At 40.7% G+C, this 14,665-nt stretch overlaps 1 protein-coding gene across 1 annotated transcript in view; it reads right to left on the reverse strand.

The window, feature by feature from the left end:
* Nucleotides 1–886: 886 nt before the first annotated feature.
* The window catches only part of NYAP2 (neuronal tyrosine-phosphorylated phosphoinositide-3-kinase adaptor 2), a 137,352-nt gene continuing 123,573 nt past the window's right edge, over nucleotides 887–14,665 (reverse strand). Inside the window, exon 7 of the mRNA XM_032193494.1 lies at nucleotides 887–1,408. Within this exon, the coding sequence (XP_032049385.1) occupies nucleotides 1,181–1,408 (228 nt within the window). The 3' untranslated portion in view covers nucleotides 887–1,180. The remainder of the gene's footprint in view (nucleotides 1,409–14,665) is intronic.

Consider the following 14,665-nt stretch of genomic DNA (forward strand, 5'->3'; position numbering starts at 1 on the left):
ATTGTAAGCCAATTGCAGAGGCAGCCAGGGAGACGACGTGGCGTACCTGGGAGGATGGATATATGGCCTCTGCTCCCAAACCACATGAAATCGAGGGGAGATCTCCCTACCAGCTTTTGGGGGTCTGAATGCCAGCTTTCATAGGCAACACAAGGTAATCTGACACAGGACGTGTTGCTGGATTTAAAACTAATAAACATGTAAACAGGTTTTGTCACCTTTATTTTCTGGACCAAAGACAAATGCGGACAGGAGCCGTGGCTGCAGGGCCACGGCCTTGACCTGCTAACGACTGGGGCTCCTCGCCACGGGCTGTACAACGCTCAGTCACAGTGAACCATGGTCTCCGCTAGCCAGCTGAAGGTCATGAAGGAGGAGTTTCTGTTGCAGGCTTTTCTGCAGAAAATTTAGTTTCCCTTCTTGGCCAAATAATTATAGCTGGAGATTTTAATAACTGATTAGGATAAAACCAAGGGCAATTTATGCGATTACGAGAAAACTGATACAGAACAATTCGTGTTGTAAATGCAACTTGGGCATCCACATCAAGCACTTGTATTTGCATTGCTTGCAGTTTTGTTGTTTCCCACCAAAACTCTCTCCCTTGTCCAGCCCTCCCCCAAAACAGCTAAGGATGTCTAATGAGCACAACTCTAGGTAACTTCTACAGCCCTAGCACCGAGTTGTTTTGTACATTGTCATGTTAAACAAAAGGTACAACCACATGCTTTGTACAGAGTCCAAATCTAGGCAGGTAAGAGAAATAAAATGGTGGAAGGGGGTCAGGGGAGAGCGTTAGAATACCACATAGAAAATAGTTAATAAAACAGTATAACAGTAACATTATATAGTAAAATTCTTCATAAATTTTTTTGAATTTATAGATATATATATATTTAAGCAGTGTCATTAGTTTGGGTGTTTTCAATATATCGGCAAAATATTTACATTCTGATATCTTCTGGATCCAAAAAAAATCCTGGATAAATATGTATGCCTTAATCCAGTCAGAAACTTAAATCTCTCTCTTGATTGACAGGTGAGCACTGTATGGGTGTGTTTTTCCCTAGGAAGTTCACCACCTGCAGGTAAGTCTTACGTTAGAGCCTTTGCCTTATTAAGAAAGCTGGCTACCTGTGCATGGTGCAACATGGTGGAGAGGGCATCCTCCACCTGCCTGTCAAATTGCAGTGTCCCAGAAAACAGTCTGTTGTTTGGAGTAAGGAGGAGGGCTGTATTTCTTGGTCCCGGTATTCTTTTTCCAACTCGGCAAAATAGGCATGCTGTCCTGTTTGCAGAGTCCTTTTTCTGATTTCTGTCGAGCTTTTATTTCTTTGCAGAGGCAACGTTTTTTCTCAATCATATCCAGCATTGTATGGTCCCCTTGCAACCACTGCATGCACGTCACCTGTTAGGGGGAAAAAAGGATAGAAAGAAAGGAAAGAGAAGAAAAGCATACAAATAACTATTTGGCCATGAATTGATGACATTGTTTCTTTCCAAGTTAGCATTACTCTTGAAATACTCTCATTTGTCTCACAAACAAAAAATCTCTATGCCAACAACAGAAACAAAGTCAGTCTTCACTTCTAACTACTACCCTATGGGGAAAAAAATGGTAATAAAAGGTCCCCTTTCTAACTTCTCCAGAGCACTGAAAGCTAATAAAGATAAATGTTTTCAGCAAACTACCACTACTTGGATTTTAAATGATGGAATAGATCTTAAAAAGGCACATGGATCTTAACAATGTCCTTAAGTTGTGGAAATAAAAAATTCTATACACTCAAAACCATGTTTTATATTGCTTTCCAAATCCAATCTGTCACATTAAAAGCATGGTGTTAACACTAGTGAGTATCAAGCTAAATATAACTCTGTGTTTAATTTTTTTTTAAATGATTTAATGAACTCCATGCGAATTATATGGATTAACCTATCCTCCTCTATGATGATATTTCATTAACTGGAAAGCATCAACTGTTTAGAAACTCCATGTCTTCACACATGTAGAATATTTCAAAACATGATCCTGATCCAGAAAAAGAGGTTAGCATATGTTTAGTTGTAAGTATATGTCACAGCCCCGCCAAAGCCTGAGAAAGTGGATTCATTAGAGTTCAGTGGGGTGCTCACATGATTGAAAATGTGTGTGCCTTCAAATGCTTTAGACTGGAACTGAAATGCCAAATACTAAACTATCTTGAAAGGGCTTATCGTATTTGGATCACACTCTGTATACCTGCAGAACAGAGAACTTCCTCTGAGCACTTGCTTGCAAATCTGAAGTGATTTCTTAAGTCTCCCAAAATCTACTTTCCACATTAGTCATAAATTAAGGATTTGTAAGTAAATGCATGCCATACATTTGCAGGGGCTGTCCAAGTACATCTCTGATCTTGTCATGCAAATGCACATGTACAGTAATACTTTGGCAGCATTTTATGATTCATGAAGGAAACGTGTGTTTATTATTAGGAGTCTGTGAGTATATTCAACAATGCATATACATTCCGATTACAAATCTGAAAATGCTAAGTGTGGGCATGCACCAAGTTCCTAGCACAGGGGATTGGTCTTCTTAGAAGCCAAAAAAGAAACTGTCATTGACTTCTACAGCTTTTGTGGTCAGCTTGAAATGCATTTAGCTTTTACGGACAAATAGATAATGTTCAGATTATAGTAAGAAATAAAACAAAAAGAATAAACGTGAACAAGAAAAAGTAAAAGCAAACCATGCAGCCAAACAGAAAAATAAAGAGAATACAGAAAAGTAGTTTTCTTTCAAAAACAAAACAAAACAAAACATGTAACAGAATGTTTTTAATGCCTGACACAGAATAAAAGAATTTCAGATAAAATTACCTTTCTTTATACTGAAACAAAAACAAGTTTACCTTGCCTTATACATTAAATAGTATTTTGGGTACCTTGCCTTATACATTACATAGTATTTCAGGTAGACCACAATAGGAACTTTACTCACAAATGTTCTTAAGAATTTAGAGTTACAGGGGCAAAGTATCTGTGGGGTATCCTCCTGCACGGATGAACTAAAAGCCTTCTGGAAGCCCACCACGCCTGCTCTTTCTAATACCATCCTTGGGTTTCACCTCAGTGGTGATCTAATGCGGTGCAGGTGTGAGGCATGCCATCTGCCACGACCTTCAGACTTTCTCTCTTTGGGTGCCCAGGCCTGATCCAAAACTCACCGAAATGGAGAGACTCGCTCCTCCCCGCCCCCCGGGCGACTCCACGCATCTTTGGACGAGGCCCAGTGTGGGGCAGGTTTCCTGCCATGCTATTCATCGGTGACGTGTTACTACTTACGCAGCAGTGTCTTCGCTTTGGCTGGGTCCTCCTACGTGGGGCAGGACAGGGACAACACAAGTCTGCACACAATTCGTTAAACACAACATGGACAACACACGGTGGCACACTGCCTTCTGGGCTGAACCTGAGGGCAACAGCACTCGGGTGCCAACTGCCCCTTGCAGACATCAGGAGCACCTTCTCCTCCACAACCATGCCGTCAGCAACCAGCACGCTAACACCAGCCCCTCGCTGCCTGTGCTCACTTCAGTTCCCCCGCATCGCGAGCACGGCCCTGACACGTCCGACAGTGCGAGGTGCTACCTCTACGCCACCCATGCTCCCGCCATCGCACTGTGCACAGGGTGGCCAGCACAGCGTTGTCTGGTAGCTAATCCTCTTCACGGGATGCAAGGGCTCGGAAGCAGGATTTTGACATGCTAAGCTCTAAAATACCAGTTGCAGCCTCCCAAAGATAGAAGTGGTGTTGCAGAATGTATCAGTTACACCGACACTCTGCCACCCCCTTAAACAACAGCCCCTAAAATAAACCTAAGTGTAGACAGCTCCCAAATCCTTTTTTATACTGGCCACCATATTGTGTAGCAGTTAGAGAATCACTTACTATGACAAATTTGAGTATTTCCACATTCCAGAACAGAGGTTTTTAAGACTGGTGGTTTTTTAAATGTTATTTTTGTTTGAGGGCTAAACCTTCCATACCATACACAGGTATGACAATAATCACAGAATCATAGAAACACAGGGTTGGAAAGGACCTACAAGATCATCTAGTCCACCCGTCCTCCTATCACCAATACTACCCACTAAGCTACTAAAGCATATCTTGTAGCACATTGTCCAGGTGTTTCCTGAACACCACAAGGGATGGTGACCCCACCACCTCCTTGGGCAGGCTGTTCCAGCACCTGAACACTCTTTGAGAGAAAAAGCGTTTCCTGATATCTAATCTAAATCTCCCCAGGTGAAACTTGTGGCCATTTCCTCGAGTTCTATCTTTAGCTATCTGGAGAAGAGACCGACCCCCCCTCCTCATCACAACCTCCCCTCAGCCTCCTCTTCTCCAGACTAAGCAACCCCAGCTCCCTCAGCTGCTCCTCAAAAGACTTGTGCTCGAGACTGCTCACCAGTTTTGTTGCCCTTCTCTGGACACGCTCCAGGGCCTCGATGTCCTTCTTGTAGTGAGGGGCCCATGTTGCTAATACGAAATCCCAAAGAGTCTTATCTACATTTTCAGTGTCTGTTGGACAAACCGTGGGCACCAAGGCTCCCAAGCCAGCACAGCACTCAGCACAGCTGTGAAATCACAGCAGTAACCTTTGATGACTTCAGTAGGGCTACTACTGAGGTGTTTAAAGCTTAAGTGTTTAGCACTGTGGACTTAGGCCTAATCCTTTCTGTGACTGCTGAACTGATGGGGCTCACGCTTTGCTCCAGTACTAATTCTTTTCATATCCTCCCTCCTTTCTGGCTTCAGCTGGCTCCTCTGGTCATGCACCAGGTTGTTAATATCACTGCTCTATCATAACAAAGGATTTATTTAATGTGAGAGACACACAAAAAAATAATGATGTTACAAGTTAATTTATAGAAAAAAGTAGAGCATTTGTACTATGCACAGTTATATGACTCTCCTGTTCCTGGAGGACCCCAGAGCACATGGGACCTGTACGCATCTGGCAGCATGTCAGAGCTTGGCTGCAGATGTGGATGTAGGCACACAGGCGCAAAACCCATCATGCTAGCAGCCAACGAGACACAGCACAGGAGAAGCAAAGTTGATTTTGACTGAAGAGTCTTGGCCCAAAGCCTGTTCTTAATGAAAAGGGAAGGACAAGGCAGCATCTACCATGAGGCCTGTAAGAACAGGAGGGCTCTCCTGACCACTCCGTATCAGGTGGATCAGGCTGCCACACAATCACTTATGAACTGTGAAATTTGCTGATTCTTCTTGTTAAATTATCTGGGGCCTAAGACACAATTTATCTTCAAAATCAGAGAGAGCAAGGATTTTCCTCAAAAATCTTATTTAAAGCAAATGTTTGTTCCAAACTTAAACATCAGCAACAACAACAAACATCAAGAAACCTCTTCCACTACGCAAAAGTGAATTCTTCCACACAGTTTTAAACACCAAGTTTCTGAAAGGCCTTAGGAGATATCAATGTGTTGTCACCTTACTTTTAGTACCTGCCCTTATTCCTCTGATATTTTTATTCCCAAAACATTAGAAATAACTTTTATGATGATCTGTTAAACACTCTCAGATTTCACATTGGCAGTGCCCCAGAACAAGAAATAACATTATAAACCACCTTTCAATTAAGAAAAAGCAGTAACTCCAACAACTTTACACATCCTCAAAACACAATGCAAAATATTTCCTCTTAGAAAATCTTTCTGAGTAAAAGATGGAGTCCAAAAGATCTCTCCCGGTGAGTGTTTCAATGCTTTATGAAGATCTGAGAGACAAAAGAGACAAACGCTATCCCTCATCACAGGAAGTGTGACTGGTGTATTTTTGTGTGTGTAGGTACCCCCATTAGCAGCGGGCCTGTCTTTATTTCTTCTGACCTCACTGGACTGATATTTTGCATCATTCTAGAAATACATGAAACAGTCCCAAGGGTTTACAAATTTGTAGTTAAATTAGATTGCCCTGACCAAGATCACAGCACTGTCTTGGGGCAGTGGTTTGATGGGCAGAACATGTACAGCCCAACAGCTCTTAGAGGACAGGTCCTCCAAGCAGAGGGCAGTACGCTCCACAACTCTCCACCACATCAGAATTTATTGAGAAAAACTCATAATCCTGGAGAAAACCCAGAAGATGCTTTGGGGAACAGGCAGTGACGCACGCTGCCAGGCCCAGCCTGGTGTCACAGCAGACTATTTCTATTTTCTCCTGCCCTGGCATGGGCTCTGCCCTGGCCCTGGGCACCCCTACGGCTCTGGCAGAGCGATGCTGGCCCAAGCAGCCTGCACTTGCATTGCTGTGCCCATCAGGCAGGCAGTGGGTTCACAAAGTGCTCAAATGTGGATGTCTAAGCAAGAAACTTAAAACTAACATAATTCTTCCCCTTTTCTTAACTAAGCATAATTGTTTTGTTCAGCAAAGAGAATAACAGTTATGGATGGAAAAAAGGTAGAAGGAAATATTCTCTAGTAACATGATTAAGCAGTTATTGATGGATGTGATTTTTCACACCTGCTAGCTGGAGTTACAAAGTACAGCAAACATCTTGCATCTCTTTGTTGGTGACAACTGAGAACATGGGATAGGACTTTCTGGCCCTTCAGGAATTGGACTTTCACCTGGAGGCCACAACGTGCCACACGAAGTGCACGAACGTAGTGCACAAGCAGTTCTTTGTGAGTTGCTAAACACATGCATGCTACTGAAGAAAGATGCAACACCTTTGAGCTTCATACAAACCAAATGATCCCATATAGCACAGCCTTTCCACATGAAAAATACAAGGGCCGTGAAAAGAAAAATGTGGAAGCCAGACTGAAAATATAGAGTGAAATATCCTCAGCACCAGGCCTGGAACTCTGTTTCTTAAGTGTGATTAAATTTTACTTGCTTTGTGTGACAGATAAAGAGATTCATAAATACGCAGATAAGGCTCTCTCTTGGGAAAAAGACTTATGTGCAATCCAAGTCCTACTCCTATCCTTTTGTCTCAAACTGAGCCCCATGAAAGATTAATTGTGAGCCCCAGGCTTGGGGCAGGCAGGTGCCCTGTGCTCCTGCTGCACTGGGACAAGAGGAACAAGTGCAGGGTGTGATTCTGCTCGTCTGGACCCAAAGAGCATCGTCCTCGCTGCAGGGTCGGTGGCAGTGCAGGGGCCTCTGCTCCCAACCTGGGGACTTCTCTGGAGGCAGGCCCAGCGCGTGAAGCACAGGTTGTATGAATTCATGCTACTTCCCAGTCATGCTGAGAGGCATTTCAGGAAATGTTTCATTGAGAGGTGCAATACAGTTTCATAAGAGTGCCCATGAAAATATGTGCTGCTATAAATTCCATGGGGGAGGAGACTATTACTAGTCACAAAATTCAAAGATGTTGCCCATTTTCATTAATTTTTGAGCAAACTTTTCTAATATTTGAATTGACCACTCAGTATTTCATGTTCTGAACACTTCCATGAGTGTTTTCTTTTGTGGTGTATGAACCTTTAATGACCTAAAAGACATATTTTTCATTATATGAGGGCTTAGACAATACAAAATCCTATTCTAATGCTTTTCCTTGTGACATTTTGGCTGACAAGTTCCTGGTTTGCCGATTTTTAATGCTGCTGTTTTTTTGGAAGGTAAATCAGAAGTGATAAATGTGTCCCATGATACAGTGGTCCTTCCATAATTGGTTCCTAGTACTGTACGTTCCTTGTTGCTAAAATTGTACGGATTATGGGGCTGAAGAAGATACTGCTTTCTCCTGGTCCTTTTGAGTGTCCTCCCTCTCCTACAGGACAGTTTGACTTCACTTACAGGAACAATGGGAAAAACCACATCACACACGTGTGATTGTGGATGCCATACAAATACTCTGTTCTTCATGACAACTGCATACCATAGATAAAATGAAAGCCAAAGAGCTGACATGAGGCTGTAACAAAGTGATCTTAAACAAATGCAAATTATACTGAAATAAAAACATCATCGGCATTTGGAAGCTATTATTAGAAATGTCTCCAGTATCAGCACACTAAGTGAGCTATGAGCAGTGCAGTCTGTGAGCAGTGCTACACATCCCTCAGCAGAGCCAAGCATGCTGGTTTGCCTTGGCAGGCTACAAGAAGTGAAGAAGAAAGGCTTTCTGAAAGCCACTTACCATCCTCTGGGAGGAAAAGGTTCTCCCTCCCTCTTGCCTTTTCTCATACAGGAGTTTCCAAACTCTCTTTCCCACTGAAACTCTCGATGGCACTTGCTCTGATGCAGACGGGTCCCAGCCACCCAGCCGGGCAAGGTATTTCCACGCAGGAGAGCGACTCCTAGGAGGCAGCCGTGTGCCACAGGTGCAAGTAGCAGAGGGCCATGGTGAGTAGCAAGAGTTACTTCATGGAGTGTTACCTGATAGTCTTAATTTGATGTGGAGATCCTCTTAGCACACATGTGCAAAAGGGGAGTTGTCCAGTGCAGGAGTTCAGCATGAATCAAGTTTCAAAAGCTCTGAGTGCTGAGGACCTTGCTAGAAGCCAACAGGAATGTGCCCACTGGCTTCACGGGTCCAAGAATTCAACTACAGTTTGTTCAGACAAGTAGTAAAAAACACTCAAACATTTTAAAAAACCTTCTGAAAAGCGGTTGGAAAATGATGCTGGACAAGGTTTCTGTTGCCAACTGTGAGCAATAAATGTTGCACTGCACTTAAACGTTCCTAAATCCAGTGGCTGTAAAAGCTGGTAAGCGAGGGTAAAGCTACAGGCTACATCTGCAGCCGTATCTCTCTGTGACAGAGGTACTCTGGAACACTGCTAACACAAAAGACTGAGTAATTTGGCCCAGGACAGTCAGCCAGCTATATAGCTCTGTACTGCTACTCAGTTCTTCCATTACTGCTAAATTCAAAACAACAATTGATTATTAACACAGAGGTGATTAAAAGCATGTTCGGGAACACGCAGCATGTGCACCGTGAGCTGTGAAAGCAGAAGCTCTCCATGCAGCCAGCAGTGCATGGCAACGCTACCAGGGACACTTGATAACATGACTGCAAATTCTCTGGAAGTGCCTGAGGTGTTTTCTAGCAGGTGTCCTACTGTACCAGCAGCCGCATGAAGATGGCTCCTGTGCACTCGCATACTCGCATCACAAGCACAGGCACACACGATGTGCTAAGCGCCACACAAACTGCCCCCTCAGTTCTTCCACAAATTCTTCTTTTTAAGAGACACAAGTAAACTCCCCATTCTCCCCTGAATAGGGAGGGTTATTAACTCAAACAGGCGTAAAAATCTGTATCAATGACCTGCATTAGGCATATGTTTCCACAAACCTTGATAGCAGTACATTTCTGATTGACACACAGAATACATTGGAAGTGGGAGAAAACACACGTGTGTTCTGCTTTCTCAAGATTTTTTCCCTCTGCATTTCTAATGCAATACAAGTCACTAAAAGCCAATTTTCTATTTTTGTTTTTATAGCAACATCTTTAATGTTACTGGCACAGATCTGGAAATCAACATTTGCCAGTTAGCCTGTTATGTCTGCTGTGGCAGAAATAATGTAGGTGTTAGGAACACAGTCTTACTTGGTACTAGAATCCAGGTAATAATGCATCTAAGCACTGGAAAAGGATTCTCCTAGCACACCAGTTTTAATTTTAACAAAATATTTGTGCAGGAAGGAATCACAGAATCACAGAATTTCCTAGGTTGGAAGAGACCTCAAGGTCATCGAGTCCAACCTCCAACCTAACGCTAACAGCCCTCCACTAAACCATATCCCTAAGCTCTACATCTTACACTGTATATTTAACATTAAAGGAATTCACTGACACCTGCTATTTCAACTTATAAAACTGCATGTGCATCATATTTTAGGGCTATTATAATATTGTAACAAAGGAACTGCTGTGTTTAGTGTTTTGATTTCCATTACTCTGAATTTCTAAACTTCTAGGAATATGTTTTCTTCCAAATGATACCACTACAGGAAAAAAAAATAGAGTCCGTGTAAAAATTGTTCTACCACTTAATGAAGATCCTGTAATTATACGATGCGATATCGCAAGAGACCTTTTTTAAATATGGGACTCACTTAAAGACTTACTACATCATCTGTGCTCTACGGCCCAACTGATCCACTACTTAAAATCAGTTTAACAGAATCTTTGGAACTCCAAGAATTCTCAAAGATTCGAGATTATGAACAATTAATACTTATCCTAAAATTAAATTAGCAAATGGTTAGTAAACTATCAGCACCTCTGACTTCAGACCTCCAGTTTCATGATTCATTGCTTCCAATTACTAAATGTCACAGCTACTTTATACAGAATCAGCACTACACACACTCCTATGTCTCGAGTTTTCCAGCTACCCTCAGTTTATTGCTGAGTCTATCAATAAAGCAAACTCTAAATGATAAATTTACCATCCTGCATTTCATTTTCACTCTGACAGTCTGGCTATAGATCTTCCTGACCTTGCATTATTAACATATTCGTAAACTTCTATCTGTCTCATCTAAGCTAATTTTTTTAAGCCAAACAACTGTCTGAAATGTACTGCTTGATCTGCTATTTACACATCCTGTAAATGTTATTCTGTTTAAAGTAAAAGTCTGTAAAGCAACTTATATTAGGCATATCGTGTAAAGTTGTCTCATGCATCTCATTTATGCAGTGGTTCATCACAAAGTGCATTCCTATTGAGATTGCTTATGAAAAATCAAAGCTTAATCTATGCCTTTGCTAAGCAGTAAATGCAGAACTCAAGCAACCCACCATGATACATCCTTTCGCTCACTGTAAAATAGAAAGGAAAATTCAATGTTGTATTAGGTCAGTCACAGAAGAAACAAAGGACAGAATATCCAGACTTTGGTAGAGTTCAGTGATACCGAGACCTCATGCTAACCACATTTTGCAGTACAGCACCTGCAGGGTAACACTTTAACATCCCAGATTACATTAAGATGTTACTAACTCTATCTCCTCACCTTTTCCTTGTGCTGGAGGTTGCTACTTCATCACATGTGTGCCTTAACTGTTCATCAACCAGTCTTAAACAGCAGGATGGGTTGAGGCAGCGACCTCAATGATCACTACAGCTGGCCCTGACTATGACTGCGTAACCATGTCCACAGTACAAAACACCTGTAATTGGTGTTTCTTACTCTAAATTGTGGTAGTTTTGAAAAACTGCCAGACTCTAAATCTCATACTGAAAGGAAGTCTGTCCTCCTTTATGCTCAGATGTGGCATGGAGCAGTGAGAGTTGCTGGTGGGAAAGATCCTTATCTCTGCAAGACCCAACCCTTGCAGGCTGCAAAAGCTCTCATGTAGAAGGGTAGCAGAGTGCACACTCTAGGTCACTGTTTCTGCTCATTCAGCAGCAGCCAAGGAAGACAGAGAAAATAAATTCTGAAGAATGACAATGAGTGCTAACAAGACCAAGACTTTGGAAGAACTAAGAGAAAGTCAACAGTGAAGCCAAGTCTAAAGTTAAAAAAAAAAAAAAAAAGTGACACAGAGAAACCACAAAATCAATAAGTTTCTCCACTTTGGGGAACCTAAATTGGACCTCATTTTACCCAAGCTAGAAACACATACATGAGCTTCAGCACTCTTCCTAGTGATGCTAGTATTAGAACTGAATATTTAACTAACCTTCATTGCTATGACAGCTGAAGAACCTCAGCACACCAGTTTTTCAGCAAAGCCACTAAAGCTTTGCATTTATCTAGCATTTTCAAGAAAATGGTCACAAGAATATTTTAAAAATAGTAATAAAAAAAAATAAAATGATCAAAGTAATACAGGAAGGGAGAATGCTTCAGCCCTGAAAGGGCTGGTTTGTGCTTTCAAATCCTCATTCATTATTTAGTGATCTAAACACACTAATACCTCAATTAAAGACTATGAAGTTGCTTTACAGATGAGAAATTTTAATATGTGCTCTTATATTTCTCCTTTTCTAATGGTGAAATTGAGTCAATGACCATTTTCTTACATTACATGCCATTTTTCAAGTATTGCATTGATTGTACCAGAGAAAAAGTTTTTAGGAAAGTATGACTGAAAACAACACAATGAACACAGATGATCTTGTTCTTTTATGTGCTCACATCTTGCTTTTTAAAGACGCATAAAATGAGATTAATAGACAGGGATAACCATTTATGATTCACCACTAACCCCAATTTGAAATGTAGTTAATGCACAGATACTAGGCTTATAAACTGTACTGAAAATGTCTAAAGAATTCGAATGTGAGAGATATCCTTAGTATAAGATAAGCCTTTACTCTAGCCTCAGAAAAACGTCATGTAATCTCATTTATATCAAGAATTGCTAAATAATACAGTACCCAAATCTCATATAGACATGATTTACTGACACACAGAAGAGCTGAAATACAGGCAAGAAAAAAAGGCTGGCAACCCAAACGTCCACTAATTACCACTCTGACTTTTAAGACCAGGCTGCTGGCCCATGCACACACAGCTTGATTAATGGAATGTGTCCTTTCCCCATCCTATTCTCTGTTGAGAAAAAGCATTCCTTGGACATTCCAGTTGTAGCTTATGAGTTAAATGGGAATTTGCTATTGACGTGAGTGAGGTCAGAATTTAACCTTGCATCTTTAAAGAAAAAATGAAAAGGATTTTTTATCATGCATTTTTAGTTCGGGTGAAGGCTCTTCGTAACCATAGCTGTGTCATGCTAAAAATTCTTTTGTATTTCCTGTATAAGGATCTATCTTCTAAGATTCATTTTTTTTCCTGAGTAGCTACTGCCACTGTGCTGCAGTAACTTAACTTTGCACTGAGACTGGCCTGCCTGACATGATAATACGATGATAAGATTAACTTCAAAGGAAGTAAATTTATCACTCATAGGCCTCAAACAGAAACACATATGATTATCATTGTAGCTCCTATTCAATGAAGAATGAATACATGCTCAACTGGAAAACACGTAATTGGCCCCTAGATTTACAGGGATGTTCTGCTATTTAAGATAACCAGTGCTTTGCTGGCTCAAGGCCAGTTAGCTGTGCCTACATGCAGAGGCGTGGTGATTAATAATAACTTCACAAAGAGCTAATAAATGACTGTTGGCTGTTTCAATAACTGCTTAATCAATCGGCAATTATATGTTACCGTGGACTGCAAACTAAGAGGCAGTTTGAAATCATAGCTGACAACCAGTGTCTGCAATGTTCCTGTTCAACTGACTCATAAGGGATGGTACAGCCAGCTGCTCCTACTGTGTACCTGCACTGCAGAAACTTTTCTTTCCAGGCTGAGTAAGGCCCTTCTTTATCCAGTATTGGTATGTGCGAGATGTTACAGACATAGCTTGTCCCCTAGATTTATTGCAAGTGCCCCAGTGAATGAAGTTGGGGTTTTCTGTATGAGAGTCCAGCCGGGTAAAGGCATCTCCAAACCTAGGAACCCTTGAGCAACACAAGATCCAGCACAAGCTACAGAGTGTGGACTGTTATCAAATATTTTTCAGCTACAGAAAGCTGTCATAAGAAATACAAGCATCTTTGCAATTATTATTTTTTTTTTTTCTGAAGAACTGGAAACCTTAAATTAGTAAAAAAAATAATAATCTTTTAAAGTTCTCATTTAAAATACATGACATTTTTATTTTCATTGTTTAACAAGACAAAATGAGGATAAAAGTAGGTTATCAAAAGTGGGTGCCGGCATTCATACCTCTTCATAGTTGGCATACAGAATGTATATGAATAGCCACACATTGCTAGTGAAAGACTATGAACAAACACACATACATATACATAGATATATAAACATACTATACATACATACATGAGTGAATATACATATTTATGTGCATACAGTATACAGACAAGATACTATACAGGTACAGTAAGTGCAATATACTGTATAAGGCTATACAAACATCGAAAGATTCTGGTGAAATGACGACAACCATGAGAACAAAGCTCGGATGGTTCATGGCTTAACGCAGATGGTGAGGAAAACCTTGCTGTTCTGTGTCGTGTTTTATGCATCAGGCACACACAGTTCAAACAGAAAACGTGGTACAATACATTCAGTTCATATACGGAAAAGGTAAGACAAGTGGGAGTGCATGGAGGTAACAGAAATGTGTATGAGCAGACAGATAAGTTTTTTTCTACCTAGAATACAGAATGTTTGGTTCATTTACAGAAAATGCCTATATATAAACCCATGCTTTCATGAATTCATGCCATTTTTATTTCTACTTTTTTTTTTTTTTTTCCTTTAAGAATATTATAAAATTCTTGCCCTGAGTTAAACATAAATACACACAGAAAAGGGAGAAAAAGGAAATTGCATGCTTCAGGTTTTTTTTTTTTTTATTATTTTATTCTTTTTTTTTTTTTTTCTTTTAACCAAGGCACAATGTCTTCAATAGTGGTTGCAACACCATTTGAAATAAACTTTTCAATTGTTATTGTTCTGGTACTGCATCCTTCTTAATGTGACTAAGCTAATTGTTTGCACATAAAAGTCTCAGAACAAGTTTTGAAGTGAATTTACAAGTTTTAGAAGAGAATAAGCAAATTTATGAGAAATGCCTTAAAGAGAGATTCCGTAAAGAGGAAGGAATGCTACTAAATGAAATCCTTATAG

Source organism: Aythya fuligula, chromosome 9, assembly GCF_009819795.1.
Source record: "Aythya fuligula isolate bAytFul2 chromosome 9, bAytFul2.pri, whole genome shotgun sequence".
Lineage (NCBI taxonomy): Eukaryota > Metazoa > Chordata > Aves > Anseriformes > Anatidae > Aythya > Aythya fuligula.